General features: G+C 37.0%; 1 protein-coding gene across 2 annotated transcripts in view; it reads left to right on the top strand.

The window, feature by feature from the left end:
* STARD13 (StAR related lipid transfer domain containing 13) overlaps positions 1-27,292 on the top strand; it is a 572,996-nt gene that overhangs the window by 128,047 nt on the left and 417,657 nt on the right. The window contains exons 1-2 of one of the 2 annotated variants that reach the window (XM_063697258.1): positions 2,560-5,876; positions 22,854-22,988. In XM_063697258.1, the coding sequence (XP_063553328.1) occupies positions 22,959-22,988 (30 nt within the window). In that variant the 5' untranslated portion in view covers positions 2,560-5,876; positions 22,854-22,958. Of the gene's footprint in view, positions 1-2,559; positions 5,877-22,853; positions 22,989-27,292 lie in introns of those variants that run through there. The other variant, XM_055360572.2, reaches the window with a different exon arrangement.

Here is a 27,292-nt window from a genome sequence, read left to right as displayed (position 1 = left end):
GAGTCCACTCCACAGAAATGGCTTCAGTCCATTTCATCAAACTGCTATGTTGTGTCAATAAGCTTTCTACGCACTATTCCACTTTTAAGAACTGATGGCCCTTGTACATTTGGGTTTTTTCAACCAACAGTTGCATGCTAAGAACATCTTCCAAATTCTGTTAGAAGACTGAAGAGGAACTTGGTCAGTTTTTCAGCAGTCAGCCACGTCCTCTTGTTCTCATTTCTGTTTTCTTCCTCCAAAAAAAATCACTTCCCCTACCTTTGGCTCATTTATTTTTCCATGGTATATCACTGCCTAGTATTGGAGTTGTTTTAACTTTTTCCTTCACCTAGCATTACTTATCAACATGATAGTTATATTCCCAAAAACTATATTGTAAAAGAAAGCAGGGATGAATATTTAAGACCTGATAGGAAAAGCAGGTTTAGGAGATCAGAGTTATAGTGAATCTAAAAGGCTGATGGCTCATTAAATAAATCAACTAATGGCATTTTAAATATTTTTAAATAGAAAAAATTGGCATTGTTCAATAACTAGTATTCCTTCTTCCTAACAAACTTTTTATTTCATTAACCTACTAATCATCTAAGATTCTTATGAATATGTTTTTCCTTCTTGTAAATAAAAATTGTTATGAAATATTTTTTCTTGGATCTTCATGAAATGAACAATGCTTTTTAGTTTTATTATTCAATTACCTTATTTAGCCCTGGAAAATTGAAGAAGAAAATGCCAGTGCACTGTGATATAGTCTTAAAATCCTTCTAAATGCATTGTTTTATATTCAAAAGAACTTAATGCCAAGGCATAAATGACCACAGCAGAGCACTGCTCTACCCTAAAGGTTTCACATCCCAATTCCTTTCCTTTGGCTTATGTTGTCTCAGTTTTCTATATTTCTCTCAAGGTTACATTGCAAAATTATCTATACACACTTGCTCTTCCATATATTTTACCTCTTCTTCTCAGGGCCCTATGTTTTGCTGTAATTTAAAAAATTATCTTCAAGAAAAATTGCCCAATTTTTACAAACATAGTATCCTAAATTCCCACATTTGTGAAAAAAGTACAAATATGTAAATACACATATGTAAAATTTTGTACAGTAGGAATGTTCATTGGGGAAACATTACTGAAACTGACACAAAGTGTTTAACAGAAATTTGCTTAAAGGGATCAAATTTCACCTGGCATAGGAACATATTTAAAACAGTGGGGTTGACACAATAGCTACATCTGTGTAACCAAACCATCAAGGCTGACAAACTAAATCCAGTTGTTAGTAAAGTTAATGACTAATTCTGATCAATACATGGCCAAAAGAAAAAGAAAACACTGTATCATAAGAGCTGAAAAACATCTACCGGGAAATGACTATTTTGTGAATACTTAAAAGCTTTATAAATGTACTATTATATTTTCACTTTTTCTAAAGTATTATAATTGGCAGGGCTCAAATTAGTAAAGTTAAATATATTTCAACATTTTATTAAACATTGAAAATATTTTATCCATATCAAGTATCAGGGGCTTAAAATGAGCTATTCCAAAAAAAAGTCTCTCTCATCAATACTTTCACTTTAAAAGCATTATTATAATTTATCCATATATGAAATATAAAAATTATTAGAACATGTATTAGGCTTAAATTGATTACAAATAAAAAACATTAATCTTGCCTGTAATCCCAGCTACTCAGGAGGCTGAGGCAGGAGAATCACTTGAGCCCGGGAGGTGGAGGTTGCAGTAAGTGGAGACTGCGCCACTGCACTGCAGCCTGGGCGACAGAGTGAAACTGTCTCAAAAAAAAAAAAAAAATTAATCTGAAAACACAATAATAAATAAATTTAGCTCATCACAAGGGAGCATGGTCATTAAAATGAGTTTAGCAGAATAGTCAATTCAAACTTATTTCCAAAGACTAACAGTATAAATTATAGGTAGTTTGAGATTTAAAATGTGGCAAACCAAAAATAGGGCAGTATAAAGGCTACAGAGACTCAAATACCAATGAATGACAAAGAAAAACTGGCCCAATAGTTAGTCAAAATGTGACTAGTAGTACTATTAGGCTAAAATTAAAAGTATTAATAAGTCTATTGATTATAGCAAATAAACCGCCAAAAAGCTCTAACAACTAAGACCCCTTTAACAGCTGAATCAACTTAATTCTTCTTAGACAAATGCTTTTTGCCACAAATATTCATTATACATCCATTTACATATTATGTTCTTAGAAAATAAGAGAAAAAAATCAGAAAAGGAGGCTTCCACATAATAGAAATTATTTTTGAAACAAAATCTGGCATGGGAATCCTAATCTAATTACTGTATCAAAGTCAACCAATTCTTGGTTGAAAGTAAACTACAGTATCATTTCATAAGAGTGTTTACTGATGAAATTAGCCAGGATAAATTGTAATGTTAACAGCCATAATAAATAAATGTCATAAAATACTAATTACTTTTAGTCTACAAAATAAGGTTATTTAACAACTGTCTTAGTCCATTTATTTTTCTATAAAGGAATACCTGAGGCTGGATAATTTATGAAGAAAAGAGGTTTACTTGGTTCACAGTTTGCAGGCTGTACAAGAAGCATGGTACCAGCAGCTATTTCTGGTGAGGGCCTCAGGCTGTTTCCACTTGTGAGTGAAGGTGAAGGAGAACCAGCATGTGCAGAGATCACATGGTAAGCGAGGAAGCAAGACAAAGCAGCAAGAAAATCGATAGGAGGGAGGTGCCAGGCTCTTAACAACCAGCTCTGACAGCAACTAATAGAAAACTCACTCATTATCACTAGGAGGGCATCAAGCCCTGTGTCAGGGATCCACCCCCATGCCTGAAAACATCTCCCATTAAGCCCCACCTCCAACACTGGGGATCAAATTTCAACGTGAGATTTGGAGGGATCCAACAAACCAAATGATAGCAATAATGCTCCCAAAATACAGCAGGTATATGAAATATAGCATTACTAATGAAGTGTGCTTTACATCTTCTCTGCCTGCTTCATTAGTGAATTTATTACAATAAAGTTTAAAATAAGGCAAAGAACATTCACCCTTCGGGCCAGGCACAGTGGCTCATGCCTGTAATCCCAGCACTTTGGGAGGCCGAGGCAGGCGGATCACGAGGTCAGGAGATCGAGATCATCCTGGCTAACACGGTGAAACCCCGTCTCTACTAAAAATACAAAAAATTAGGCCAGGCGCGGTGGCTCACACCTGTAATCCCAGCACTTTGAGAGGCCGAGGTGGGTGGATCACCTGAGGTCGGGAATTCGAGACCAGCCTGACCAACATGGAGAAAACTGATCTCTACTAACGAAAATACAAAATTTTAGCCAGGCATGGTGGCACATGCCTGTAATCCCAGCTACTCAGGAAGGCTGAGGCAGAAGACTCACTTGAACCTGGGAGCAGAGGTTGTGGTGAGCTGAGATCGCACCATTGCACCCCAGCCTGGGCAACAAGAGCAAAACCCCGTCTCAAATAAATAAATAAATATATAAATAAAACAAAAAAATTAGCCAGGTGTGGTGGCACACGCCTGTAGTCCCAGCTACTCAGGAGGTTGAGGCAGGAGAATCGCTTGAACCCCGGAGGCAGAGGTTGCAGTGAGCTGAAATCTGGGCACTGTACTCCAGCCTGGGCGACAGAGCAAGCCTCCATCTCAAAAAAAAAAAAAAGAGAGAAAACAACAACAAAAAAACAAAACCATGCACCTTTCCCTGATTTAAATGATTCATCAGTAATTATCCAAATACATGGTACTAGCCTATTAGGGAAATACCATGGTTTTAAGACAGTTGTTCTCAAATCTTTTTTTTCTTCTTTTCACGAAGGCCCATTCAGGCTAGAGGAGCAGAGAGGGGGAAGCTTACATCCAGTAAACAAAATAGCAGTGATTTAAATAAAATTGAGACCAGAAAACCGACTGCTTTCTACATTTTAGGAACTGATTATCATAAACATAAACTTATCTAACAGTATCTGTATTTCTATTTGTAGCAAGCACAAAAGTTACAGTGTGCAGCACACTTTAATCACTGCGTCATTTAATTACTGTGTCAATAAAGGCAGTGGCACAGTCAGAATTTGACAGATTTGAGAAAAGTCCTGCTGAAAAGATGAGACAAGTTCTGCGATGATCATTTTTTATAATGTAAGCACTGTGTACATTTATAAATGGCACGGTAGGGATGGGAGTGGGCTGGGGGTAGAGAATTCCGTAAAACAAGGGAACTTGAGGAAATGCAAAAGACTGAAAAAAACCTGGCATCTTCCAAAGGGTAAAATTAGTACGATTGTTTAAACTATTTTGTCCTTAATTTTAGTCATTTCTAATTTAACAGCTAAAGAACAATTACTGTATAATAACTGAAATATTTAGTATACTTTGTATTACAGCACCCTCTATCACATGATCATATACAGAATACATTTCTATGAACTGGTTGCTTTAATCTGTGAACATTTATGTAGCTCTCTACTGGTTCTAGGGTTTAGTTTACTACTTCCCATCCACGGAGTCAAAAGGACTACTAACTTGTGCAGGCTTAGTATCACCAGTATAATTTAGTACCGTCTCTCCTACAATAGCAAAAAGCATTATTGACAAAGCAATCCTGAACTCTAAATTATTCCAGGTGTGGTCCTAGTACCAACAGCATCAGAATCACCTGAGATTTTACTAGAGCTACACTAATCCAGCTGTATCCTCAGACCTTCCCTCCCAGTTATAACCTCTGGGGTTGAGGCCCAGCAATCTGTTTTAACAAGCCTTCTAGAGAATCTGGATGCATGCTCCAGTTTGAGAACCACTACTATAGGAGAAATATAATCAAAGAGTCAAGTTAACATGTGCTATCTAAACTCTAAAGGAAATTTGTTTCATTATATATTGATATCCACAGCACCATTCCAATAAAACATTTAAAACAACACTGTTAGTACTCCAAGATTACAGGAAAAAAAGAACATTAAAGGAAAATGTGTTGATTTTACTAACTTTGGGGAAATTACTTTTCCTTTCTCTGATTATCTAAAAGAAACGTCACATGCAAAAGAATCTACATTGAGCATTTCTGAGGCTACCTTTCTGAAACTTCCATGGCCTATTTTAAAGCAAATTACTACATTCTGCTTCTCGATGGGTTCCTAACACATACACAGCAGGCTTTTACAACAGAGCTTTAATAGGCGAAAGGAAACAAAAGCTTTTACAGCAGAGGCCAATGTAAGCCACAAAGCTCGTGTCATCTTCCTACCAGGCAATTAATACAGGGTCCCAGTCCTCAAAGATTAAAGAACTGATACGGGGAAGACTGAGAATGACCCAGCAACAACGCATAAGGAAGCAAAAAATAAAAGGACACCGTCTCTTCTGGACTTAAAACTAGAGAAAGAACACAGTTTCCGCTCCATTTTGGGTTTGTAAAGCTCCTCCTACAAGCAGCTTCCGCTTCAGAGTCGCCACAAAGTCCCTCCCGCGCCGGAACTCGGCGGGGCGGAGACTCGGGTCCCTCCCCGTCCAGGGCGGGAGAAAGGAAAGCAGGGGCCACGGTTTCTCTGGAAGGTTCCGAGAGAAGGGCGCGTGCCACCTCCGCGGGTGGCGGGAGACTCGGCACCAGATGGCGCTGCCGCACCGAGAGCCAGAGCCTGGGCCGCTGGGGAGACGGGAAGAGGCGTCACCGGATCCCTTCCTTTGCGCTCGTTGCCGGAAATGTGCGCTGCAACCAGCCTCTGGTCCCGGATATTAAGACTTATGGAGAGTTCCCGCCTGAGGGCGGGGCCAGAACCGGAACCGAACGGCGACCGACGGGCCCCGGAGCGGAAACCCGGGGCGGCGCCAGCGGGCCCTGGTTGCTGGTGCGCGCGCCTCGTCTTGGTGGGAGGGCGAGGGGCGGGATCTCGCCGTGCGCTTGCGCACTTTGGGGACGTAGGCGCCGTCTGCGTGTGCGTCTTTTTCCATGTTTGCACGTTTGCTAGGCAGGCAAGGCGGAAATCGTGGCGTAATGGGTTTTGTTTTAAATCCCGCCCACGGGGTTTGGGTTTCTGGCTGTGAGTCAGGTTTCTGGAAGGCTTTATGGAAAATTAATGGTATAAGAGGTAAAACTGGATCTGTACTGTTTTCTTAGTCCTTAGCGATCCAAATGCAGTCTGGGTGCGGTCTCAGTGCTAAGATGGACCGCCTTCCCCTCTAAATCTTAGTGAACCGGCTTGATCCCCCGGTCTGTTCATCTTTCAGTGTTTATTCTGAGAAGGTAGGGGTGTCACAAGGAATAAAAAAGGCACGCAAACAAATAGACTACTCGTGTGGAACCAAAAACATTTTCAAATTATTTAAGAAAGCATGTTTTCGTGTTTTTTAAACTTTTTAGCAAGCGATTCTCTTAAGGAGTTGTCTTAGTTTTTAATTTTTGTCGATACACAATTTTATATTCTGTGTTTTGTGGTGTGGCCTTGGTCTTTTATCAAATTTTAAAGGAAAGCCTCTTGTGCAGATGTGTTACAAAGAAAAATTTTGTCATTTTTTCACTTTTGAATTTTGGAGGACCATAGTAGTTTCTGAAAGTGCATTGGCTTTGTTTTTAGATGCTGCAAGGAAACAACCAAATGTGTTGCAGAAATAAAATCTGTATGAATCTGCATCCGCTCCGTTTAATTTTAAACTAATTCCAAAAATGTCAGCTGTGCAAAGTGCTCAGTTCTCCTGGAAAATTTCTTCAGCCTTGGTAAACACTTTTATCTGGATTTCAAAGCTCTTTGCAGTCCAGGGCCTATATAAAAACAATCCTTGTAAAAGCCAGAGGGAAAGGAATACAGGCTTTTAAGTAGATATTTTGAAAGAAACAGCAGTGGGCCGGAGGATATAAGAAAGATTGTCCGAAATTGCCAAATAAGTGTATTTCATTGTTTTTTGCTAAAACCGTTTGATAGTCTGGGTAGTTGGTACTGGAAAAACGCTGCTGTGGCGCGAGGAGTACTATGGCACCTGTTTATGTAAAAGTTAAGGGGATATTGCAATATCATTCAAGATTGGTCAGAAATAGGGCAAGAAGGAGGCAAGATATCCAAAGGGGAAAAGGGGAAAATGTTGGAAGATACTAGAAAACACGTGAAAGAGGTCAGAGCTGAAGCTGTAATAGGTCTTCAAAGAGTGATCTGGAAGATTGCACAATGGCTTTTAGACCCTAAAATCAAGTGTGTGGAATGTGGAATCAGTTTATTTCATCATTGCATACTTCAGCTTTGGCTATATCCCATTTAGTTGCTTGCTTTTTTTTTTTCGACTTTCTCATCTTTGTCTACATCGTATATAACCAACCTTAAATTGAGGGATTGCTTCATTTTGCTACCATTATACTATTAAGTTACAGTAACATAGCCCTTCACAGTTCAAAGGGTACACATATATTCAGAAATAGTGGCATTGACTCCTTTGCAAATATCCTCAACTCTTATCCCTCACTTTTAGCACTTGCCCGGCAAAACTCAAACCATGGATGAACTCCTGCATGCGTTTATCTTTTCTGAGCTTGGGCCCAGCCTGTTAACTGTTGGGTGGACTAGTGTGATCTCACACCTAAATTGGCTCTGCATATTGATCAGCTCTCCTACTCCTTTGCTCTACTGACTTTGCCCTTTCCTTATGTAATCCAAATATCTCATTCTTTTCCCTCCTCAAATTATCAGCTTCCTCAACTAATGACTTTGCCTCACACTTTATTGAAAAAAGAATTGTGAGCATAAGCCAAGAATTTTTGTGTATTCCCACCATCGAATCTATTTGTGTCTGCACTCATCAAACATCCTTGTATAGGAGTCCCCTTTATACATGGTATTGCTTTCCATAGTTTCAGTTACCAACTGTCAACCGAGGTCCAAAAATATTTAATGGAAAATTTCAGAAATATAAATTTTAAATTGCTAGAAGTTCTAAGTAGTGTGATGAAATCTTATGCTGCCTCTCTCTGTGCCTCCCGGAACGTGTATCCTCCCTTTGTTCAGCATCCACTATCACAGTTATCAACTATCACCATATCACTGAGCTTGGATTCAAATAACCTATATTTTCCTTAATAGTGTCTCCAAGGCCCAATAGTAGTGATACTGGCAATTTGGATATGCCAAAAGAAGACTTAATGTGCTTCCTTTAAGTGGAAGGTGAAAGTTCTCGACTTAAGGAATCACCTAAGGTCACTAGGAACCAAGTGGTTGGTAAGAATCAGTCTTCTATCTGTGAAATTATGAAGAAAGAAAAAGAAATTCGTGCATAATATATTTAGGGTAGGGTACTCTCTGAGGTTCAGGCATCCACTAGGTTCTTGGAACATTTCCCCTGAAGCTAAGGGGGAACTACTATAGTTTAAAAGGGTGACAGGTCTTTTTATCAAATGCCAACACTTGCTATTTTTAGTCTTTAGTTTTAGCCATTAAGTGGGTATATGTTCAAAACTTTTGCCCATTTTAAAACCAAGTTGTTTGTAATTGAGTTGTAGGAGTTATTTACATACTATGCGTATGACTTTGTTGTCAGAAGTATATGTTGTGAATATTTTTCTCCCAGTCTGTGGCCTGCTTTTTCATTTTCTTAAAAGTATCTTTTAAAGAGCAGCTTTTGTTTGTAAGTTGTATTTTTGTAGGGATTTGTACGTATCCAAATATTCATTAGCATAAAGCTGTTCATAAAATCCTCTCATTTCTGAGATTCACAATATATCTTATTTATGTTTATGATCAACTTAATTTTTAGTATGGCACAATAATGGTTGATAGTCATATTTTTCAAAATAGAAATCCTGTTATTCTGGTAGCATTCGTTAAAAAGATTATCCTTCATTGAATTACCTTGGCATCTTTATTAAAAATCTGCCGATCTTCTGAATTTCTATTCTATTCAATTTCATTGATAAATATGTCTGTTCTTAACCCAGTCCCACACTGTATTGATTACTGTAGCTTCATACGTCTTGAAATCAGATAGTGGAAGTATTTTTTTCCTCAAAATTACTTTGGCCATTCTAAGTCCTTTGCATTTTAATATAAATTTTTAAATTGTCATTTGAATTTCTAAAAACATCTGCTGGGATTTTGAATGGGACTCTGTTAAATTTATTCATCAGCTTGGAGAGAACTGACATCTTAAAAATACTGAGTTTTCCAATCTATGGACATGGCATATATCTCCTTTTATTTTGATCTTTAATTTCTGTTTGTAATTTTCAGCATACAGGTATTGCACATACATTGTTAAGTTTCTTCCTACACATTTCCTGGTTTTTATTCTAAGTGTATTTTTTTAGTTTAAGTTTTCAGTTGTTGAATCATTTTATTTTAGTTCTAGAATTTTCTTATGCATAGATTCTACGTCTCTAGTATTAATAAATGCAAGGCCGGGCGCAGTGGCTCACGCCTATAATCCCAGCACTTTGGGAGGCCGAGGCGGGCGGATCACAAGGTCAGGAGATTGAGACCATCCTGGCAAACACGGTGAAACCCCGTCTCTACTAAATATACAAAAAATTAGTCCGGCATGGTGGGAGGCACCTGCAGTCCTAGCTACTCAGGAGGCTGAGGCAGGAGAATGGTGTGAACCCAGGAGGCGGAGCTTGCAGTGAGCCGAGATTATAACACTGCACTCCAGCCTGGGCCACAGAGCCAAGACTCCGTCTCAAAAAAATAAATAAATAAAATAGTTTGTGCCCGTTAACTCCAATATTTGGATCATCTGTGGATCTTGTTTCCATTATCTTTTTCTTCTGTTTCCTGGTATGCCCAGAAATTCTTTATGAAATGTTGTCTTTGTTTATGAAAAAAAAATACTGGCCTCTGAGTGGTGTTTTTTACTTTATGGAAGTATTTGTAGGATTTACTTTTGCTTCTGTTAGGAAGCTAGGCTAAGGGCAGAGCACCTTAATCTAATATGGAAGTGAGATTATTTCAAACTGGTTTTCAGACTTTGTTAGGTCTGGTCTATTTCAGGTTCTTTCTTACTCGTGAGGTGACCCTTTCTGTGTCCCAGCTAAAAGCCGAGGTGTTAGGCCTTCCCTCTTTCGTGGGCCCTGAACTCGCATTTTTATTTTCTCAATCAGTGGACTCCTGAAAGCAAGCTCCTCTCAGCTTCTCTGCTTCTTAGTTGCCATTATCTGTGTAACTTCTCAGCCTCTGAAACAACTTCCAAATTGATGAATAAGGTAAGGGGAAAAAGAGAGTCAAATATGGGCAGAATTTTCTGCACCCTTCTTCGGGATCTTGCCCTCTCAAGATCCTTTTTGTATTTTACTCAGATTTCCCTAGTTCTTCACGGTTCAGAGGCGGGGTCATTTTTTTTTAAAATCCTCGTAATCTGAGAGTCTTTATGCTAATAAAGATAGGCTCATTTTTCTGAACTAGTGTCAATACTTTTTGTTTCTAAACATCAGAAACAACACAGAAGACATGGAAGTGACTTTCCATCTTAATTCCAGAGGTGTTTGTGGGGCCTCCTGGCAGTGGTACCCCCTTGCCACAGATGGGTTCCTAGGCAATGCCCTAGTTCTCTTTAGAGTTGGCCTGACTCTGTCTTCTGTATGGGGAAGCACCCTCTGTTCCTTTTGCTGAGAGATCAGGGTAGTTCTGTTTCCAGGCGAGCTAAACATGACTATGCTGTAGCTGTAAATTCAGTCTGTCACCTTTGGTGCTCTTAAAATACAAGCATATGTTCTAGTCAGGCAAGAAGAAATACATCTTTTCTTTTCTTTTCCTTGTTGGTTTTTTAATTTTTTTTTTTATGCAAGTAAAGAAATACATACTTCCCGGCCAAGCCTGAGAGTGGATTTGATTTTTTACCGTAATTTCAAGGAATAATTATATAAAACATTGCCCACAGGTCTGTGAGTGTACTGTAGAAAGATCGAATGGTCAGGACTTAATCCAAGACCCCTCACTTTCTGCATGGGTGTAATTGAGCGTTATTTAACTTTTCTGAGCCTCAGTTTCCCTAAAGTGTCAAATAAGATACCTACTTGCCAAGACTGGGTTTTAATAAGATTGTTTGTAAAATGTCTGATACATAATGGGTTCTTTATTGTTTTTAAAATTATTTATACAAAAAGTTTTAACTTCAAGGGGGAATGTTAGTCATAACTTGTCTGCGTAGCAGCAGTATTTCGGAAGCCACAACATTTCCAGATTTCTGCTCATCACTTAGTTTGTTTTATTCAGTAAACACTGATTGGACTCCCACTAAATGCTGAATGCTGCACTAGGACGCAAAACCAATGAAACAATAACCTTTCTTACAGCTATGTAAACAACTTGTTCGTTTTATTGAAAGCCATGGTCAGAACTGTTCTGAAAGTTTACTCATCTATAGTGCTCAAGTCGTGGTATTTGCTCTCTTGCTGCTATTTAATGAATCCTGAAATTGTTTTTGTAACCTAAAATAAAATTTTTACTATGATAAAATAACCTAAAAGAAAATCTGATTAAAAAGTTTAATGTGGAATAAAATTTAAAGCAGCTCTAATATGAATAGCAAGGGAATTTTGTTACTAACAAACCAATAGAACAATATAATGAGGCAGTTTCACTAAGACTGTATGACAAAATGGAACCTGAACTCTGCTCCAGTGTATTAATAATTAGTGTGACTTTTACAGAGATTGGAGTATAGGCTGTTATCAGACATCACAGGGAAGTTCTGTTCAGTAAGCTGGCAGAAGCAATTTCTTCTTTCTTTAAAGAGGAAAACCAGGTGGTTTTACAGTTGAGTGTTCATTAAAAGAGGTATCTACCAGTTTTTCCCTTTTAATTCTGCTTTTCAGATTGTGCTAGCCCAGAGAGAGTTATAAATCCCTTGAATATAAGACGTTGACTTCAGTTTTTATTGTCACCTCTCATATACATCCCTAATGTTTATCTAATTTTTATCCTACCAAGACAGCATAATCATTATGCAGTAAATATGGACTGAGTAATATTACAACATTCTCAGATTCAGGAGACTCTCCCATGATGGGAAAATATATTTCAGAATCAAATACTCTTATTTCCTGAGCTTCGTTTTCTTATTTTTTATTAGTTTTCATTTTCCTAACTTATAGAATAAACAAATGCAGCTTGGAACAGTTAAAAAGTTTCTTACAGTTATTGATGATAAAACAGTCCAAATGATGTTACACTAAATTTCATAAATTCCTGGCTTTAAAAATACGTATGATGTAATGGCATGTTAAATAATGGTCAATACAATTTAGTTGTCCTATTTGCCATTTCTGTTTTGCTTCACCATTTTACCATTTTATTTTCCACCTTTGAGTCTTCAGTACTCTTAACTGTATCACTGAGGATTGACAATCCTATATATTTAATTTATTTACATGCAGACACGGAAAATGGAATGTCACATCTAGAGTAGCTTTCCCATAACCCAGCTCTATTCATGTCCCCCAAATCACCGATGCTCTTATTCCAGATCATGATGAGGACCAACTGGGGTGTAAGCCTGACCTCTGTGTGTTCTACAAGGGATCACTCAGTCCTCTTCCATTTCAATAATTTAAGTATAGATTTTCGGACTGTCATCTCGCCTTTTATAATATGCTTAGATGGAATCAGTAAAACAAATGTGCCTTTTATTTCCCTGAATGGGATTATTGTAAAGAAACAAGAAGCCATAAATAAGGGGGCAAAGTTCCCTTTATCCCCAAAACACCAATAGTCACATTTGAGGGCTAGAACATATTTACTTCAGCTTTTGTGGTAAGAGAAAGAATGTAAGTTTTTTATGTTCAAAATAAAGTTGACCTTGGTGCAAAACAACCAATATGTTCTAAGAACTTTCTCCTCCTTTGGAGCAGGCCTTTGTTATATCTCTAATTAATATAATTAAGTTATTTTGAAAATCAAAACAATTAATTGATGTTTTTCTTTCTCATCTGCTCCTGGAAGTAGTATTTGTAAGTTACTAAAATACAATTTTATCTTTAATTGGTTGCCTTTGATTCTCTGTGGTAAAACTTAAAATACAAAATATATTTTACTTAATTGTATCAATTTGAAATTGTTATAGTTCAAGAATATTTGTGTGTAACTCTTCTAAACTTTGAAATCATCAATATTAAGTTTAAAGGAAGACTTGGGGCTAAAATTTCCAGTCAGTGCTTTTTTCACTTTTGCTTTTATTTTTGGCCAGTCGTATTCAGATTTATGTAATGAAGAAAACCCATTTGGTTCTCCTTTTTTTTCTTTTTGAGACAGAGTTTCGCTCTTGTCATCCAGACTGGAGCACAATGGCGTGATCTTGGCTCACTGCAGCCTCTGTCTCCTGGGTTCAAGCGATTTTCCAGCCTCAGCCTCCTGAGTAGCTGAGATTACAGGCATGCACAACCACACCAGGCTAATTTTTGTATTTTTAATAGAGATGAGTTTCACCATGTTGGCCAGGCTGTTCTCGAACTCCTGACCTCAGGTGATCCGCCCGCCTCAGCCTCCTAAAGTGTTAGGATTACAGACATGAGCCACAAACGGCCCGGTTCTCCTTTTATTATGTCCAGAATTTGGACATAACGTCTTCTTTCATCAAGAAAATGGTACATTTTAATTTGTTCTGCTTTCCCTCTTTGGGGTTAGTGTTTCATTTGTCATGAATAGTTTGGATGGTAGATAACCATGACTTGAATAATACAAGGAAAATAAGTTTTTATAAAATAATGTTAAAACAGGCACAGTCCTTAATCTGATAGTGCTTATACTAGACACTTAGAAGAATTTAAATATATCCAAAGTTCACTGAAATGTTCTATAATCATTTTAATAGTGTTTCAACAGTGTATTCTATATATAAAAAAATACATTAGAAAAGGTTCCTTTTCTCCTGCTTAACATTGTACATGATCACAAAATACATGTATGAAAGAACAGCATGTGGTTTCAAATATCTTTAAAACAAGGACAAACAAGAGACCTTTTTAAAAATGTTGACATGCAATGTCTACCTGTTGAATTACATTTAAAACCAGACAGAAAATACACACTTCTTTCTGTCCTCCTTCTTCAGCTATTTTCCCTGTCTGGTGCATAACGTTCTTAAACTGCTTAGAGGAAACTTTACACAGAGCAGTGCATCATCCAGTTAGTTCATGTGGCTCTCCCTGAGCTTGAATACCATTCCAAAGAAGATACTCTAAAGGTCTGATAACTCAAAATCATATAATTTGTAAAGGCCTAGTATTTTATGGTAGGAGACTCTAGGACATAAAATAGACATTCTATTGGTGAGAAATCTGAGACTATAGAAAAAGTGAAAAGTACACCCAGCTAACAAAAAGAGTGATTTCAGGGTTGCTAGTAGGCTTTCCTTGCTTGCCCCAGAGCATTCCTATTGTGATACCATCACTCCACTTATCTCTACTTATTGATCAGTTGTCAGTTACTTTTGAAAAGTCCTAAGCACAAAGTTCTGACCAGAATTCTGATGAACATAAAGTAAGTATAAGATATGTCCTTCCTTTCTAGGAACTTTGAGAGTAATTGAAGAAAAGAGACACATTCGTGTAATGGGAAACACCTTCTGATGAAGTGTGCTGTGAGAGCAGAGAAGAGCATAATTAACACTCAGCATTTGTTAAGGGCTGAACATGTGCCTAGAGCTTTATATCCAGTCCTCACAGTCATGATCAGGGTGGCTGGGGAAGTCTCCATGGAAGAGGTGCTCGGGTGTTTGAAAGTTTTATTGACATCAAATACAAGGAAATTGTAAGCAAAGGCTTTGGTTTAAATTTGCATGTGATCTTACCATGTACTTCCTAGCCTTTTTCAGTTTATATAAGCATAAATCCACTTACTTACCAGATGTAATAATTTTATTGAATGGAAACAACTTGATAGGGTGAACAAAAAAAAAGAGCTTTGTTTTTTCTTTCTGTTGTTCCTTCAAATATGTGCAAGGAATATTTCTTCTCTACTTTGAATGATTTATCAGGTGGGTGCCATAGTATTTCCAATCATTTTAAAATAAAACATCCTCTGGTTACCTTTTGGCACAAGAACAGTTTCATTTAAATATTCAGAACTTTCAGACCATTTATAATCACATAGCTTCATAATCTTACCTAATTTAAAGCTGCTTCCCACTGCTGAGACCTGCTATGGGCAGAAAGGCCTATGGGGGTTGGCTTCTCTTTTGTTTTCATATCTTGCTCTATTGCTCCTCACCCAGTCTGCTACCTACAGTGTCTCATCCTCCAGGGTCTTACTAGGTAGAAAGGACTGGGGGAAAAGACCCAGGTTTACATGGTCACTACTCTGACAATCTGGAACTGGCATTCTTGGGGCTTTGATTGACACTGAAAGTACCTCTTTATGTTCCTCTGCCTGGAATCTCCAGTGACACAATTCTTGGATTGGCCTTTCTCCCGCTGGCCACTTAGGACTTAAACCAACATTTAGCCATGGGTGACTGATATGTTTGCCTCACCCGGGTTCTTTCTGTTGGGGTCCCATTGCCCCAGCCCCTTTGGAAAAATTTTGTGGCTGATTTCTTCACCTGGAAGGTGCCCATCTGGTCCACAAGAACCACTTGTACTTCCTTGACCCAGTTTTGTGTGGAAATACAGTAATCATCTTACAAGACCACTGCTACCCTTTGGATTCCTCATGTTGGAATCAGACACCAGGTATGAATCAGATTAGTTCATAATTACTTGAGATATAAATAAACAGTTGCTCAGAAGTACCAATTGCTCAGCTTGACATACCATGGCAAAGTAGCTATCAAACACTACCAGGGTCTCAGAAACCAAATTGACAAGGCATCCACTAGCTAAGGACAGAATAATTTGAATGGCGTTCACAAGAATAATTGCAATGGATTGAAACTTGTCAAATATATTTAAATCCATGGTTCATAATGATACTTTTTTAAAAAGAGCTGATTGCCTTTAGAGCATGATAAGTATATTTGTCTGTTTTCAACACTGCTGATAAAGACACACCCAAGATGACAATTTACAAAAGAGGTTTAATGGGTTCACAATTCCACCTGGGTGGGGAGGCCTCACCATCCTGGTGGAAGGTGAAAGGCACATCTCACATGGCAGACAAGAGAAGAGAGCTTGTGCAGGGAAACTCCCCTTTATAAAACCGTCAGATCTCATAAGACTTATTCACTGTTACGGGAATAGCACAGGAAAGACCTGCCCTCATGATTCAGTTACCTCCCACCTGATCCCTCCCACAACATGTGGAATTGTGGGAGCTACAATTCAAGATGAGATTTGGGTGGGGACACAGCCAAACCATATCAATAGGGAACCAATTCATTATCTTGAAAACTAATAAATAAAGTGAAAGGATGAAGTATTCTGCTTTCCTATATGAACTGTAACACTAGGTAGCCAAATAGTAAATGAGGGAAAATATCTCTGTATAAACATATTCCAATTCATAGATGAAAAAAGAATTAACATATCACTGTGTTGCAGCCTCTAATGAATGAATACATATAGGTATTTCGCATGAATAGCTACTAATATCATTAAAAAGAAAGACAGCCAGACATTATATACCTCTTGATGGAAGCACACAACACTACCTATAGTCATGCCAAACGGATTAAATCCAAATCTTAATTCGCTCCTTGTTTTCAGAAAAACAGAAGACAAGAACAAGTTGAAATGTGCAATTGAACATGCAATTTGCAAAATTCAGATTGGGAAAACTCTTGGATTTTTCAACAGATAAACTGTAACAAAAATAAATTACAGATGAAAACACAAAAGACATAAAAAAATGTGTAAAGGGGCAAGACCACACTTTAATGCCTAAGGATGCACATGAACACATAAAGATGCATCTCAGTGATAAAGAATGAAGAATGCAAGGAAATAATTACTGTAAAAGCCAGAATAATGGTTACTTATGGTGGGGGGAAAAGAGAATTGCAATTGGTATGGGATATTTGGAGGGGTTTGGGTCGGGGAGTTCTTGCAAAGTTTGACTTCTTGATGTGGTGGTGGTTAAATAGTTGTTCACCTTTATTTATGAAGCCATGAATCTGTTTTGTGTGCTTTTCTATATTTCTCCTTTATTTCACAATAAAAATAAGGTGTTGAAGAAGCATTCACCAAAAAAAAAAAAAAAAAAACATGAGTAGAGGCAAGGGAGAATTAAGTTTAAATTTAAAATGTTGGGATACCAGCAATTATTATGCATGTTTTTTAACTCTTTGATATTTATGTAGGCTCCTTATCTTTTCTAATTTTCTCAATTGTAAAACACATCAATAAAAAAAAAATTTCACAGGGGTCCCATTACCTACAGCAAAATTTCAAACTCCTTAATATGTGGTTTCTTATCTGGGGTTCCCCATTTACCTTCTACAGATCATTTGCTACCATTACCCCCTAGGCATCATTGGATGGACTCAGATAAAATCCTCACTATTCTTTGAACATGCTGTATTGTTTTTGTGCTTTCATGCCTTTGGGATTCCCATCCCCTGAAATACTGCTATTCTTCCTGCTAAATTTAGTTTAAAGGTTACCACCTCTATGAACACTTCCTTTTCCCCTAAGCAGAATTACTTGCTTTTTTTGTCTGTTTTCCCATATCGTTTTGTACATACTTTGGCTTAAATGCTTTTGATAGATCTGTCTATATGACCCTTTCTCCTTAGTTTAGAGGTCTTGAGGAAAATATGTTATATTTATTTTTGTTTTCTCAGTCCTGGGACAACACTTGGCATATGAATGAATGAATGACTGGCTGGCTGGATGAATGAATAAGTGAATGAATGAGACAGGAATTGAGGGCTCCAAAGATATACTTCGTTGTAACACCATTGGGTTCAGGAAGAAGATGCAGATTTCTAAATCAACTACGTACAAGTGAAAAATAAAGGCGTGAAACTACAAAAGCTTGTTCCATATGTAATTTTTAAGTAGAACTGGACATCATGATGACTCTTCTGTGTTCTCACATCTCATGCTTTATTCCGTTAGTTTCTATGCATCTTCAACAGATGACATCATGGGATTTGGAAGAGATATTTGGGTTGTTCAATCAACAGGGCACTAACTTTCTTCTTAGTCTGTTATGTTTAGTCCCTGGTTCCTTTTTTTTGCAGTATTCAATCCATCAGAAAGAGCATAGTCATGGCTCTCACAAAGTATATAACACAGATCTCTGGCTTCCTGAAGTTCTGTCAATATCTTGTGTAAAATATGAGCCAAAAAATAAAACAGGAAGTAATAAATAAAACCCTATGAATAAATACTATTAGTATCCCCATTTATTCCAATGAGATGGCAGAGGCATTGGGAGGTTCAGTAATTGGCTGAAGTCACAAGTTACTTTCTTTACATGAAATTTTGGCAAAAATTAGAATGATAATTTTATTACTGGTTTCCTGTACAGTAAGCAGAGGAATCATGATATGAACTTAGGCAGCAGCCCACTTTCATTACAGTAAATATAAGCACTGAAAAGATGATCATTACTATGATGAAAAAGAGAAATCTCGTGACCAGCACTAGGAAGTATGAAAAACTGGAAGGCCTCTTATTTCTCAGATGTGGAATCAGTGGTGTCTTTCTTGCTAATTTAGCAGGAGAAATAAATTAGTCTGTTATAGGAAGATCTAAGATTAGAAACATTTTTAAAGATAAATTCAATACAAATTATATTAGCTCAGGGCTGGGTGTGGTGACTGATGCCTGTAAACCCAGGATTTTGGAGGCAAGGACAAGAGATCCCTTGAGGCCAGGTGTTTGAGATCAGCCTGGGTAACATAGCGAGACCTCATCTCTACAAAAATAAAGAAAAAAAAGTTGGCCAGCCATGGTGGCACACCCTACGGTCTCAGCTACATCGGAGACTGAAGCTGGAGGATGGCTTGAGCCCAGGAGTTTGAGGTTGCAGTGAGCTATGATTGTGTCACTGTACTTCAGCCTGGGTGACAGAGGAGACTGCATCTCAAAGAAAAAACAGTGTATATATATATATATACACACACACACACACACACACACACACATATGCATCTGTATATTGTGTGTGTGTATATATATATAATATTAGTTTAGCTGGGGAAAACTTTGATATGTGTTTAAACTTCATCATGTTTTGAATGTTCTCTGGAGGTTCATTACACAAACTACTTTGCTGAGATATAGGACAAATCTACTACCTGAAGAATAAATGTCAAAGACAACTTTCAGTCTATGCTAGGCTCTGACATTCAGCCAATTTCATTTATATTTGGGACCAAAAACTAGTGTTACATTACTTATGGCTTTTGGATATTAATGGTCAGTTAACGGATTCTTAATAGTATTCCAAATGTTTTAAAATATGGATATTTCTTTATAAATGTGCCTTACTCTAGAAAATTAAACATGATGGTCTTAGTTTTCAAATCATCTGAGTAAGATTCTTCTTTGCAAATCAGGAAATTTAAAAATGGCATGCTATAATTTTAAATATTATATAAAATTAAAATTTGTATAATTATTTCAGAAATGTCCTAGAATTTTTTAAACAAAGGGGTTACCTATCTGTATTTTTATTTTTTTCTTTTATTCTGAACAGAACAGGATGAATAAAGAAATCAACTCTTTATTTCTCCTGGCTTGGACAGTCCACCACCTGATTCTTTGCTATATTTGCATCCATATAAATATCTTAACTCAGAAATTTTTTCCTAAGTTCTCTTTATATGAAATTTGGGCAAAGATTAGGAGGAGAACTTTATTATTGGTTTTCTATAATTCATAATTGATTTCCTTTCATTGCTCAATTGTATATAGTAGAAACTATTCAGTAATGTTTATTACATTAGTAAAGTTGACTGTAGTAGACTATTACCTATTCATAGCAGCCTTACAGAATGACTATAAGGATGGCATTTTTAAATTTTTTGTGTGGGAAAAGGGGTCTGGGAAAGGAACAAAGGAAGAGGTATTGTTTGAGTAATATATGAACTACAAAAAATAAATAATGGATAAAGACCCATGGAAAAAAAATGTTTGAAAAATCAGGGATTACATTCCAAGAAGCAATGAAGTTTGATGGAAAATTCTTGTTCACTTATTTTGCAATACAAAGATATTAAATTAAACCCTTAAAACTATGTATTTAAAATAATATAGAAGAGGCTAAAATATAAAAGAAAAATTCTAAGGAATAAAACTTAATAAATAAAATTTTTCTAGCTGTGTCGCTTTCTTGTCAAAGAAGAAAACAGTTCTCTTCTTTTGACCACTGGGGCTCCCCATTTGTAATGGTTCTAAAAACAACACTTCAAACCACTGTCATTATTTAAAATTCACGTCACATGATCCTCAGGACAGCTCAGAGACACAGGAAGTATTGTCTTCCTGTTCTCTATCTTTACATTTTCATTATTCTTTAATCAATTTACCTGTCACGTACTAACATAATAATAGCTAATATTAACTCCTCACTTAGTATGTGCCAGACACTTTTAAAAGTGCTTTACCCTTATAAACTCCTTACAGTCCAGAGAGTACAAAGCATTACCACTTCTAGTTTTACAGAGGAGGGAACTTAGGTACAGAGAGAAAAAGTGAGTAGTCTGTAGTCTGTAGCTTGTTAAGTGTCAGAGCCTGGCTTTGAACCCAGAGCTCCAGCTCCACAGCTGGCATTCCTAACTACTCTTTTGCTCTCTTGGTATGGTGGCTATAAAAGTCAACTAAAACTTATGGTCCTAGGGAAGAAGCACGCAGAGAAAGCCATGGAAATAAGCAATTCGCTCTTCATTTAACGAATATGTATTGAGTGTTCACCCTGTTTCAGTTACTGTGCTAAGTACTTAGCTACATATTACAAATATAACTTATTTGTAAGGACTCAAAGCGTCCATATTTATTTTATGAAACTAATATCTTCTTGATAGAAAAATTAACACAGGGCATAAATGAATATGGCTGCAAAAATACCAAAGAAAACACCAGCTAACCAAATTCAATAGAATTGAAAGGAATTGCATGTCACAGCCAAGCACAGTTGCGCTCACAAGCATAAGGATGGTTTAATAATTGTAACAATTATTGCCGGGCACAGTGGCTCACGCCTGTAAAAAAAAAAAAGTACACAGCAGTAACTATCAGAAAATATTAGCTACTATAATCATCACCATGTTATTGTCATCATAAGCAACATCATAAGCAAGAGAAATATAATTTTTAAGCAGCACATTTAAAAATTCTCATCAGACTTGGCATGCTCCTGTGTACTCACATTCTGGCAGATGCCAAATCTGCCAGGCACAAGGAAGTGTTGAATAAATGTCAAAAAGTATTGTTTTACAGGCGAATTAAGATTTGAGGAACTTAGGTCCACTGTTAGGTAGCTAGTATTTGGCAGTGCTAGATTCATGTACAAGTAGGTTTATTCTACATTCCCCCTCCCACCAGAAACAACCTCTGATAATCTATGAGTAAAATTAGTTAAATAAAAGATTTACATCTCCAGCCTTTCCTGCTTCCGCAGATCTGATACTTTCTCCAGATGGAATATGCCAAGACAGAACATTGCAGTAGAGGCTTCTAGATAACTTGGACATAGAGAGATGTGGAAGACTTCCAAGCAATGGGAGGAATTAGTAAAGACAAACTTATTACTTCAATTTGATAAAAATTCATCCAACTTTCTTGAAGAGAACTTTTATTGTATTTAGAAATTTTAGGATTCTCTTTACACTAATATATTAATATTTTTAAATAATTTTATTTGCATAGTTAACCTTCAGAAATATAATCTTATAAATTGTTCTCCACTATTACCACATATGGTCTGAAATCATAAGGCTTAAAAGACCATTGTGGCTCTATATGAACATCGTTTTATTATTTCAATTTTTCAATATTATTTCAATTTTAAAAACACATTTGGAGGCAGGCAGGGTGACTCACTCCTATAATTTCAGTGCTTTGGGAGGCCAAAGCAGGAGGATCACTTGAGGCCAGGAGTTCAAGACCAGCCTGGTCAACGTAGCAAGACCCTGTCTCTACAAAAACTAAAAAAATGTAGCCAGGTATAATGGCAAGTGCCTTTAATACCAGCTACTGGGGAGGCTGAAGCAGGAGGATTGCTTTAGCCTGGGAGTTTAAGGCTTCAGTGAGCTATGATCATGCCACTGCACTCCAGCCTGGGTGACAGAGCGAGACCCTGTCTCTAAGAAAATAATCATGAAATAAAACTAAACTAAAATAAAACACCTTTGGTGATCAAAGAATACAAAAATTTGGTTAGGCAGGAGGAATAAATTCAGGAGATGTACTGCACAACATGGTGACTACAATCAATACTAATATACTGCATACTTGAAAATTGCCGAGAGTAGATTTTAAGTGGTCTCACCGCACACACAAAAATAAGTATTTGAGGTCATGCATATGTTAATTAGCTTGATTTAACCATTTTAAAATGTATACATGTTTTAAAACATCATATCATACACCATAAATATATATAATTTTAATTTGTCAATTAAAAAATAAATGATTATAATAAATACATAAAATACCTCTGGTTTTGTTTTTAAAGTTTTAGAAAATGCCAATATAGTTCTATAATTTATCTTGAGAGTTTACAATCACTTTTAGTTTATAAACTTACATTATCAAGCCCTTAGGCTTTACTGGGGCTGATCTCACTAACCAAAAATGTCTTTGGAAAAATTATTAATATTTAAGAATATTCTTACATTTTATGTCAATTTTCAAAATGATTGTAGTTAAAAAAAATTTTATTGATGTAACAGTCTTTAATTAACTTGAACTATTGCCTAAGGATAGTCCTTTATATATGAAAAAAACCTCTTAAAAATTTTTTTTACAGGATTCTATAAACCTGGAGAGTAATCCTAAGAAAAATCATCAGAAGAAAGGAATTTGTAGAACTAAAACTGCAAACATCCAGAATCTTGATGGTGTGCCAAGCCAAATGTCAACTGGAACTCAACCAAAAACTAAAGTAAGTTTTAGTTTTCTTACATATGCCCCTGGTGTGAGTGTCCTGCCCTGTTCATACGGTATAATTCACCAAGGTAAAAACAGCACTGTGTTCACAAATTATCTATTTTTCTTGTTTGTTTTTTCAAACTTAACATTAGCATGAACTAGTGTTTCATTACAACATGAGAAAATTTGTAATGAGAACATATACAGTTGTTAATATTTATAAAATTAGAAAAAAAATGCTCTTGCTGAAGGTAAAACGGTTAGTCCATTGTAACCATGGCAGTGGATTGTACATACGTCAATTCATCTCTTCATTTTTAGTAAAAATTTATGCTGCAAATGCAAATCTCCTTGAACTATGTTTAAAAGTCTCCCTGTCTGGTTAGTCTGTCTCCCACTGTTCAGAGATCCAGAAAAGAGGCATAAGAGTGGGAATCACATCTAGAAAACATCAGCTACTAATATTCAATCCACTTTGTTTAGAAAATTGCCTTTGTTCTACCAAGCTCAAAATAATATACAGAGTTTTGTTGTTGTTGTTGCATTTTGGGGTATATTTTTAATGAGGAAAAAATTGACCAACCTTTTCTATAGACGTTTTACAACTTTTCATTATATTTATAACTTTTTTGAATCTTTTAAATTTTTTTCACTTTTTAAAAATTGAATCTGAAAATAGGCCTTCATAAGTCCTGACCAGTGTTAGATATAGAAGGATTTTAAGTAATAATTTGCAAGATTGTATACAGTTGCTTATAGTTCTTGATTTTATGATGCCTTGTCTGCTTTACAATGTAAAAAGGTAATAATAATTTTACAAATAAATATGAAAGGCAAACATCATGTGTCCTTCTGACAGTAAACAAGAGAAACTTTAAAAATTACCTAGAAAGGGATAATTTAAGAAATTACTCAGCAAGATATGGGCAGGGTTAAGGTAAATCAACAATTCTAAAGTGTTGGTGGCTCAGCAAGATCTTTGACCTTCACAGAGAAATACAGCCACAACCAAACTTCTGCGTGACAAAGAAGAGGCTCAGGGAATAAATACCCAATTTCTTCCTCCTCCCATCTTCTAACCTCCTCCTGGGACTTTCTGCTGGCTGAATCCATGGAGAAGTCAGGAGGAAAGGAGCTCAGTTGATCCATTCTTTAGAAACTGTGCCCCACAGAACAAGGTGGAAAAAAGCAGAGAGTAGTTTCAGATAGTCAAATGGAAAATATTCAGCACACGTGATAATAAAATAACATTGTTAACTGCCATGATTGAACATGGAATATGTTCCACGCACAATGCTAAGCTCTCACACACATTGCCTATTTCATCCTTACAACAGCCCTGCAAGGCATTACTACCTTAATTTTCTAGAGAAAAAACCTGACCTTCACAACATGGCAAAGTTACCAGGGTAGCTATTCATGTTATGCTGAATTTACAAATGAGAAGACCAAGGCCTAGCAAAAGTAGGTGACTTGCCCAAGGGGGCAAAACCAGTACTCAAGTCTGGGTCTCCATGCTGTCTGTCACTGCCAATACACAAGAGAGCTTCTGTAATGCCTTTATAAAAAGGCAATGCATATTACCAAGGGAAATAAGGAAATCTGAAAAGGCTACATACTGTATGACTTCAACTGTTAATACATGAAAAAGGCAAAATTAAGAAGACAGTAAAAAATCCGTGGGTGCTGGAGTTAGGTGGAAGGAAGGATAAATAGGCAGAACATGGAAGATTTTGGGGGGAATGAAACTACTGTGTATGATACTATAATGGTGAATACATGTCATTCTACATTTGTCAAAATGAATATACAATAGAATATACAACACCAACAGTGTACCCTGCTGTACACTATGGGCTTTGTGTAATAATGATGTGTCAGTGGAGGTCCATTATTTATAACAGATGTACCACTCCAGGGTACAGTGGGCCATGTTGATGATGGGGGTGCTGTGCATGTGTGGAGCAGGTGCCATATGGGAAATGTCCGTACCTTTCTCTTAATTTTGCTGTGAACCTAAAACTGCTCTAAAAAGTGAAGTTTATTTTGTAAAAACATTGCTTTCAATTAAAAAAAGAAAAATATAGCACATCTTAATTATATTTACTGTGATCCATATTTTCTTTTTCATAAAGAATGCCTGATAAATAGTATTAAACTTCTACACAAGACTTCCTACTTGGAACATTCCTCAGCCCGAGAAGAAAGTATTTATTAGATATTTATTGATTTTCTTAAAAATTAACAATGAAAGTTAAAAAGGAAAAAGCCATTATCTTTAGTTTAATGCTATAATTCATTGTCTGTCGCCTCTTAAGGGAATGTAATTTATTAAAGAGGCATTTGGGACTTGCCTTAGCTGCTTTCCTAATAGTATTTTTTTTCATCCTGTTTCTTTGTTTTTATAGTAAGCTCTTAATTATCCTTGGGTAGATAATTTCTTTCCAAATCAGCTCATTCATGATAGGGACAGAATAACTTTATAAATTATTGTGTAAAAACATAGGGAATATTTAATTTTCTGGTCCATTCACAAAATCATAATCTGTCAATTCTTAGTGGCACAGAGTGGAGAGGAGAAATATATATCCTCAGGTGTTAATACTGACATCTACTTATCTTCTGAGCATCTTTTTCTATTATCTGCTTTCACTACCACTGTCTATCACAGGCATTCCTTCCAAGATGGTAACATGTAAACAGGCAGCATGCAAGCTGGGGCCCATGTGACAGAGGAACCCATTTGATGCTGTTCTAGCTGTGAATCTTTAGGGAGATGGACAATAGATTCTGTTTCCCTTGCTGTTTTCCTATTCTAGGGAACAACTTGTAAAGAGTCAACTCACTTCTAATTCTTTCAACTATCATGAACTCAGAAGCTCCCACAGAGAAAAATTGCCATTGGCTGCATTTCTGTCAAGATAGAAAACGAATTCTTCAATCTAGTGTACCTTCATTCATCTGACATTATTTTCTTAGTTTCACAGGCTAGCCTGCATAACCCTATTTCAGCCATAAATTACCTGATGTGTAAAATTCACTGCCCTGTAGAACATGTCTGAGGAACATGTGCTCATTTCTGAATCTAGGCCTGACTGCCAAACAAGTGACTCTCAGTTCCTGACAAATACTGAGGGCATGGGCTCTCCCAGCTCAAGTCGTTCCCATGGGGCTAGGACTGTGCGTTGGTTGGAGATGAGACAGGTAGGTGATGGGTCCTGAGTAATGCTTATCTATCCTTTCAAGGCCACCTGTGCTCAGTGAACTTCCTAGACTCTAACTGGGGAAGCTAAGTAAGAATGAAGGAATATCCGGAGGCTTTGTAAGAGTTGAGACCTAGTGTGGGGGATAGAGATTTGACAGATGAGCCTGTACTTTAGCTGGAAAAGCCTGTACTTTAGCTATGGAAATATGGGAGAAGAGAAGCTCCAGGTGGTGGGGGCGTGGGGGATATCCCGCCTCATGTTACTTCTTCCTCGCCATTATTTCCTGCATGACAATCACAGGGATCCCTGCTTGGGATGCACAGTGGGGAAGTTCCAAGGATTTTTGGAAGAACAAAGGGATCAGAAGTGTATGTGAAGCAAATCCTCACGGCAGCAGCTGTGGGGAAGGCAGAATGACTTTGACCACCAGGCTGAGGTAGCACTACCCGAGGGGCAAGCTGAATGTACACAGTGGTCCAGCAGATGGAAGTTAGACTGGCCGCTATTGTTTAAAAAGAAAAGTAACGTCTTGGAGTATAAAACACAGTACTTTATATTGTGTTTATGATTAAATTATGATGAACTATTCTAGGCTATTTAGGTCCTTATGTCTTCTGCAGCTTTGGGGACTATTTGCCAGGACTAATACCTACTAAGCCATGTCTGTGTAAAACAGCATCTGTCTCAGGAACACAGCCCAGTTGTGTGGGTGAAAATATGCAGTCACAACCGCATGTGGCCACTGCATTCTTTAGGCCTTGACTAGATATATCCACCCATGAAATCACCCCAGCTACCAGACAGACATTTTCTCCTCCGAATTATTAAAGAAGTACTTTTAAACATGGCATTTCTGAAAAATTCAAGGCTTTCGTTCTGGTTTGTTTTATAGCCTTTACTGATCACATGTTTCCTCTGTCTTGAATGGATAGCAGCATCGACTATTGCAATAAATTCTCCACTCCGCAGACCTGGGCAACCCACACCTGTGCCAGAAATTATGCACCAGATGGCAACTGAAAATGATTGGATATCTATGAGAAGAGGATATTTAGAGAAAATACACGTTTACAAGTAAAGCAAGGTATACATTCATTTTGCAGTGCTCTTA

Source organism: Gorilla gorilla, chromosome 14, assembly GCF_029281585.2.
Source record: "Gorilla gorilla gorilla isolate KB3781 chromosome 14, NHGRI_mGorGor1-v2.1_pri, whole genome shotgun sequence".
NCBI classification, from domain to species: Eukaryota; Metazoa; Chordata; class Mammalia; order Primates; family Hominidae; genus Gorilla; species Gorilla gorilla.
This window is presented reverse-complemented; position numbering and strand designations above follow the sequence as displayed.